Source organism: Pteropus alecto, unplaced genomic scaffold (genome assembly GCF_000325575.1).
Source record: "Pteropus alecto unplaced genomic scaffold, ASM32557v1 scaffold16, whole genome shotgun sequence".
Lineage (NCBI taxonomy): Eukaryota > Metazoa > Chordata > Mammalia > Chiroptera > Pteropodidae > Pteropus > Pteropus alecto.
The window spans coordinates 2903087-2911126 of record NW_006438867.1 but is presented as its reverse complement, the minus strand read 5'-3'; the positions used below and the strand labels follow the sequence as shown (position 1 = coordinate 2911126).

The 8040-nt window shown below is 41.0% G+C and overlaps 1 protein-coding gene across 3 annotated transcripts in view; it reads right to left on the bottom strand.

Annotated features, from left to right (window-relative positions):
* DCLK1 (doublecortin like kinase 1) overlaps nt 1-7838 on the bottom strand; it is a 323350-nt gene extending 315512 nt beyond the window's left edge. For all 3 annotated transcript variants that reach the window (XM_025049488.1, XM_025049489.1, XM_015592429.1), the window contains exon 1: nt 7444-7838. In XM_025049488.1, coding sequence (XP_024905256.1) covers nt 7444-7819 — 376 coding nt within the window. In that variant the 5' untranslated portion in view covers nt 7820-7838. The remainder of the gene's footprint in view (nt 1-7443) is intronic.
* Between the last annotated feature and the right edge of the window lie 202 nt (nt 7839-8040).

The window sequence follows — 8040 nt, the reverse complement described above, 5'->3', positions numbered from 1 at the left end:
GGATACTATAAGGAGTACTTAGCAGACAGAATCAACCACAACTGGCAATTGACTGGACATGGGGCCCATGAGAATATGAGTCCACGACACTGAAAAAATGACATTGAAACTTCTATTTTGGCTAACTTCCCAAATACCGCAATAGATAAAATGAGAAGGGGAAAAATTTTGGATTAGATGGTAAGGAAGAAAATTAATTCCGTTGTGACATATTGAATGTGAAGCTCCTAGGAGCCAACCATTTGGAGATGTCCAGCAAGCAGTTGGAAATATAGACCTGGAGTTTGGGAGGTAGATGCATGTGGTAGCCGTAGCTACAAGGAGACCACATCCAGTTGGACAAAATGAAGTCCAGGGCAACACCAGTTTTTAAAGATTGCCCAGAGACGGAGGAGCCACTGAAGGGAATCGAGGGAAATCAGATGCCTGGAGCCATGGAAACCAAGGGGGTGGTGAGTATGTGGCTAGGAGAGATTCAGACACCAGCATTCAATGTTCCCGGGACAGCAGTGAAGATAAAGATTCCTAAGGGATCAATGGCATGGACATTAGGAGGCCACACATGGTCCTGCAGTAGCCACTTCAGTTGGGTAGTGATGCCAGATTGCTTTCATTCATTCGTTTATCCATTCAGTCGCTCTTTCCTCTTTTTGTCAGTGATGTTTATTGAGTACTTGCAGCCAACATGTTAGGCAATAAGAACTCCAGTGGCTCCCTGACTTCTAGAGACTTTGATATAAAATGAATAAGTATCTTACAGTGTAATGGTGCTAACCAAGGATATGAGGTACTGTTAGAAGTTGAGTAGGTAGAGACAGCAAATGCTGATGTTTCTTCTCATGGACGAGTTCTGGGTTTGAGAGGTCAGCAAGATCAAGGCAAGAATTTTTTAGATTGTGGGAGACTTGGATACCTGTAGGCTTAGGAAATAGGAATGGAGATGCTATTGGCGGAACAAGTTATCTGAATGTTTGCCATAGAGCAGATCCTGTTCTAATCCTCACCACAACCCTATGAGCTAAGTATCAGCATGCCACTTATCACAGGGCACACTGAGGCACAAAGGGTTAGGCAGCTTACTCAAGGTCACATGGTTAGCAAAGGTGGAGCCAGGACCCAAATGCAGGTGGTCTTACTCCAGGGCTGTGACTTAACCAAGGTCATGCACCCTCAGGAGGGCACCCATTTCACCCTCATTATGGAGAGAAGGGAAGCCCAGAGACGGGAAAGCACGAGAAAGGAGAGCAGCTGAGCTCAGCGCTGATTGTTATCAGTGGGTAACAGGAGACAAGGCCACACAGAAGGTAGGGACGGGAGCAGAATCACTGCGAGAAGCACTTTAAAGATTGCGGGTGTATTTATTCCATATATAAATGGGAGAGCCATTATGAAGCAAAGGTATGACACAAAGTGGTTTGTTCATGGCCAGGTTTATAGGCAGGAAAACATTTTGAAGACTACTGTCTGGGACACATGTGTGCCCTAAAGGACCTGATCTACGAGAGGCTGTAATGGGAATGGAAAGGCCGGGGCAAATACAGATTCTATAAAGAAAAGAAAAACCAACTGAAAAAGAAAAACTAAGATATGCATTTTTACCTTAGCCTATTCCAAGAGTACGGGAGAGAAATGACAAGAGCCTAGTGATAGGAATATAAGGAGTTACTTCATTTTTTAAATTTATTTGCATCTTTCAAAATTTTCTACAATGCTCACTGTAGAAAAATGTATCACTCCTTCAGTCAAAAAAGTAACATGGTTAAAATAGTAGTAAGGACTTGAAAACTATAATAGTGGTGAAGAGGGGAGAACGAACTGAAGAAATGTCTTAAGGAGAATCAACAGAATTTGGTGACACCTTAGATTTGAGGGTGGCAGAGAAGAAGCCCTTGGTGTGCCCCATACATCTTACTAAGCAGCCCTAAGCCCAGAACTAGTGAAACCTGACATCAGTTGCAGCTTTGCTTCTCCCAGGCACCTCTAAGCCCAGCACAGTGGCACCCATCTACAGATCACTTTGTAGCTCAGATCAGGTGGCCCAGACTGGGCACAGCCAGCAGCTGACCTTGGCCTACACCAGAGCCCCTCCTAAGAGGCCCCAGAACTGACACCTCCATTGGCCAGCTTCAGATCACACCAGAGCACCACCCGAGCACTTGCATAATTGACATACCCAAAAGGTGAACTTAGCAGGCACCATAGACCCACTACAGTGAGTCCTGTTCCATGGGGTCAGCACCAGCTCCTCTACTCTACATGGCCACTCCTGACAGCCAATCAGACTGAGAGTCAACTCCTCTCACTGAAGTAGCAACAGCAATTAAGGCTCAACTACAACAGGAGGGCACATACAGCCCACACAAGGGACACACCAGGAGCACCCAGCTCAGATGACCAGGGAGACTACACCGCTAGGCCTCACAGGACACTTACTTCATAAAGCCACTCTATCTAGACCAGGAGAGGTAGAAGCTCTACCTAATATACTGAAATAAACACAGGCAGGCAGCCAAAATGGAGACAAAGAAACATGTCCCAACTGAAAGAAGAGAACAAAATTCCTGAAAAAGAACTAAATGAAATGGAGACAAGCAATTTACCAGATGCAGAGTTCAAAACACTGGTTATAAGGGTACTCAATGACCTCGGTGAGAACTTCAACAAAGAGATAGGAAACATAAAAATGGACATAAAAAATAACCAGTCAGAAATGAAGAATACAATAACTGAAATGGTGACTACATTAAAGAGAATCAATAGTAGATTAGATGAATCAAATCAGCGATTTGGAAGACAAGGTATCAGAAAACACCCAATCAGAACAGCAACAAGAAAAAGGAATCCAAAAAAATGAGGATAGTTTAAGGGGCTTCTGGGACAACATCAAGCATAACAACATTTGCATCATAGAAATACCAGAAAGAGAAGAGAGAGCAAGGAATTGGAAACCTATTTGAAGAAATCATGACAAAAAAACTTCGCTAACCTTGTGAAGGAAATAGACATACAAGCCCAAGAAGCTCAGAGAGTCCCAAGCAGGATGAACCCAAAGAGGCCTACGCTAAGACACATCATAATCAAAATGGCAAATGTTAAAGACAAAGAGAAAATCTTAAAAACAGCAAGAGGAAAGTAGTTATCTTCAAGGGAGCTCCCATAAGACTGTCAGTTGATTTCTCAACAGAAACTTTGCAGGCCAAAAGAAATTGACATGAAATATTCAAAGTGATGAAAAACAAGATTAGGCCACTCCGCAAGGCTATCATCTAGAATTGAAAGAAAGATAAACAGCTTTCCAGACAAGAAAAAGCTAATGGAGTCCATCACTACCAAACCAGTATTACAAGAAATGTTAAAGGGACTTCTTTGAGAAGAAGGAAAAAAAGATAAAAAATATGGATAATAAAATGACAATAACTACATATCTATCAACAATTACTTTAAATGTAAATGAATTAACTGCTCCAATCAAAAGACATAGGGTGGCTGAACAGATAAGAAACAAGACTTTTGCATATGCTGCCTAGAAGACTCACTTCAGATCGAAAGACACACAAAGACTGAAAGTAAAGGGATGAACAAGATATTTCATGAAAATGGGGGGTGGGGGAGAAGCTGGGATAGCAATACCAATATCAGACAAAATAGACTTTAAAATGAAGGTTATAACAAGAGACAAAGAAAGGCCCAGTAATCCCACTTCTGAGTATTTATCCAAAGAAACCCAAAACACTAATTTGAAAAGATATATGTATCTCCACATTCACTGCTGCACTATTTTCAATAGCTAAGATATGGACGCAACCTCAGTACCCATCCTCAATAGACAAATGGATAAAGAAGAGATAGTACATATATACAATGGAATATTACTTGGCCATAAAAAAATGAAACCTTACCATTTGTGAAAACATGGATGGACCTAGAGGGTATGAAATAAGTCAGACGTAAAAGACAAAATCGTGATTTCGCTTATATGTGGAATCTTAGAGGGTATGAAATAAGTCAGACGTAAAAGACAAATATCGTGATTTCGCTTATATGTGGAATCTAAAAAACAAAATAAAGACTCAAAACAGAAACAAACTCATAGATACAGAGAACTTTTGATGGTTGCCAAATGGGGGAGGGGAAAAAGGGGAAGGGATTGAGAAGTGCAAAATGCCAGTTATAAAAACAGTCGTGGGGATGTAAAGTACAGCATAGGGAAGAGAGTCAATAATACTTTAATAACGATGTATGGTATCAGATGTGTACTAGATTTCTCAGGGTGATCAATTCATAAGTTATATGAATGTCAAATCACCATACTGTACACCTGAAACTGATATAATCTGGTATGCCAACTGTAATTGAAAAATAAAATAATTATTAAAAAACCTTTTAAGCCCATTTTGAAAGCAAACAATTAAGAATGTCATCCATAGTTTACTCTGAAGTTTGTGTGTGCATCTGTGTGTGTATATACATACACACACAGAGGGCTAATCGCCAGCTCTCTCAACACACTCAAACCAAATCAGGCATCATAATCCGTATATAATAAGACAGTGCAAGTGACCATGAGACCATTATAAACAAAGAACTTCACATAAGTCATTGCAATTCAGAATTTTTAGTCTGAAATAAGTGAGAAAGAACAAACTTAAACAAATACAAATCAAATATACTTGTCACTGAGCCCACTAAACAGGTTTAATTCAAAACTCAAACGTCATCATATTGGAAGGGGAAATGAGAAGCTAATAACATGCACTGAAGTTTATACAAAATTAGTATGTAAAGTGAGAGATATGAACCTAATGACAAGTATGAAGCAACGGTTTGCATTTTAACAGACTAAGCAAAAAATGTAATTGACAAAGAGGCAAATCTAAATGAATTTCCAGCTATTTCAACACTAAGTGCAGCTGCATGCTAATTATGAGTGTTATGAGGAAAAAGATCTGTTTAAACTAAAATTTTTTTGAAAATGCAGCTAATATGTTAACTTACACACTGTACTGAAGTTACCATTTGATCAAAAAAAAAAAGGACTTTTTCCAAAAAGTATTTTTTAAATATCAGACTATTCAATCTGCAGTTACTTCATATTGATCAGTAACAAAAGTATTTGGAAGCAAATGAAAATATTAAAGTGTTTCTGGGGAGGGAGGGGGAAGGAGAAAATAAAAAAGTAAAATGTTTAAAAAAAATTAAAGTGTTTCCGGGAGCAGTTTTTGTCATTCCTGGAATTAACTCAAGGTCAAAAACATTTGTTATTAAGAAGGAGCTAATACAATAAAATTTCCTTTAAAAGCCATTAAGAATACCCCATTCCGTGTCCTATTAGTGGCAGTTATGAGCTCAAGCTCTGACACCAGACGTCTTGTGTTCAAATCCTAATTCTATCATTTCTTGCTGTGTGACTTTGAGCAGATCAATTAACCACACTGTGCCTCACTTTTCTTATCTAAGTATTAGGGTGATAATAGCACCTACTTCCTGGGATTACTGTGAGAATTAAATGTGTTCATACATGCAAGGCCCATGCTCAGTAACAGTGAGCTATCACTTTAATTCTCAGGACGACAGTCTCTCAGAGCAGTCTTTCTTTAGTGTTAAAAAAAAATAAACTGACAAGGAAGATTGTGGGGAGCATGCCATGACTTTGCTGGTCCCTGGATGTGAAATGCTGTCATTTCCCTCCCACCTCTTACCCCTTCTCCTTGATGGATGGGAATCACGGGAATATCTCTGGCTGCTACTCAGTAAAGATCAAGTCTGGGTGAGAAACTGACTGATGTGACCTTCCCCGCAACGATGTTGCACACGTGACTCTAGAGCACGGTGAGGAGTAAGCCTCAGCTCTCTTAACATGTGCTTTGAGGTCCTGGCATACTTTCATCAGCCCTCAAAGAGATGGTCTGGTGACTGGTCATGCACCTGACTTTGCATTTTGATCTTTATCCAGATCCCTTGGAATATCCCACCAAATGTTTTCTTTATCCTTGTATTTTCCAAGGTCATGAAAAGGACAGGGCACAAAAATCAAAGCCCACGCAGAAAGATTTCATGTTCATTCTTCCCCTTTAATTTACTGGAAGTTCCAACATCTGAATAGAAGGAAAAAGGCCAAGTCTACAGGCATCTTGGCAGAGTGACGAGTCATCAAAAAGAGATGTGAATTTCCACAAAATAAACACACCAAAGCCAGGCTACTCCGCACCATCTCGAGTCCAGTCATACTGTGACTGCACTGGCATGCCTGCCAAGAGACAAAGGGAAGGAAACCAGGAGAAAGACACAAAGCCCTCAGCTTTGAATTACATACAGACTCTGGCTCCAAAGGAAGACAAGCGAGATTGCCTCCTGCTACCTGCACAGGAGAGGAAGGTCATTACACGCATGGGATTCCTCCAGGATCCAATAAGACAACAGGGTCTGGGCAAATATATCTGGAGTGAAGATGAATTCAGGGTGAAGTCATGCACTTCAACCTCCAAACTTCCTTTCCCACGTTCCTTTGCGCTATGTATTACGTCGTTAGGAAGTAATTCATTCTCTCCAAAGATCAGCTACCTTATTTATACTTTAGCATGAATGTAATCGCAGTTATTTCTCTCCAAGTCATTTTCCTTTGCTTATGATGTCTAAGGTGATTAGAAGCTTTATGCCCTGCTCCAATGGGGTCGGTGCTGAGGCCAGTGTAGCTCAAAGCAGGACAGCACGCCTTGTCCGTGGACCCAAATAGTCCTACTTCCACATGAAATGTCTAAAACAGATAATTACCGTTAACCTAAATTGGACTTAAAAATAAACTGAACAGATTAATTTCTTTATATTTTCAAATAACGTAGAAAGACAACAATCCCTTAAACATAAAAGAAAGCATCGTTTTGGAAAGAATTGCCAGAAAACCTAATTTGTGGTCCAGCATCACCACAAATACCATGTAACCACAGACATGTCACTTGAATTTTCTGGCACGATAAAATTGGGCTTGATATCTAAGATTCCTTTCAACTCTAAAATGTCACGATCCATTCATTATTTTCAGTTCAAGCACTTTCAAACATCACACTAGCAAAAGTTCAGTTCGCATCTAGAAATGAATATGAACTATGTGATTAAAGATGTAAATGAATATGAACTATGTGATTAAAGATGTAAAAATGGACTCTTAAAATCAGTGAAGCATGGGTGTGAGAAAAAAACTAGAGTATGCTGTAGAATTAAGACACTTTTCCCCTCAGCCCATTATTATGAGCTACCTGACCTAATACCATTAGCAATATTTTTTTTTACACGGCAGCACAGCCACGTGAACTCTCAAACGTGTGAACCGATAAGGACCAGAGCCTAAGGCGAAATGCTACCTCAGAGACCCAGCGCCAGACGTGTTGTGTGTGGACAGGGAGAACTAGCCTCCGGGGCCACTGGAAGTTACTGCATAGCGCTCACCTTCCACCAGTTGGTCCAGGCTAGAAATCTTCTTGAGCCCATCAATGGTGTAGATTGTTCTCACTCCCTGGGGCAAATTCACGTTATCCGACAGAGTTCGGGTCAAATCAGCCAGCAGGGCCTCAAAAGACCGGAACCGGTCTGGGGAGATGGCATACACAATCCCTTTGAAGTATCGATCGCCGTTTCGATAGAAACGAACTTTCTTGGCCTTCTTCTCGGAGCTGAGGGTCTGCAGCGTGCGGGTTCGGTAAAAGCTGCAGTGGGCGCTGTGCGTGGGGCTGGGCAGCCCGTTCACCCGCGACCCTCTGCTGTACCTCTGCGCCTTATCCCGCTCGTCAAAGTGCTCCAGCTCCATGTCTCTGCCGAAGGACATGATGGGGTTAAAGTTGAACCTATGAGGCACAGCAACAAAGACAGACACATATGGATATTATTTTACGATCATGGTTTGAAAGGCTCGGCTTGAGAGCAGCTGGTGGAAATATTGCTATAATCGATGGTATATTTAATATGAGTTATCAAGTTGGGAGAGAAAAAGGACAACATAGAAATAGAAGATGCAGACCCGGTGGGAACAGCTTAATAATCAACCCC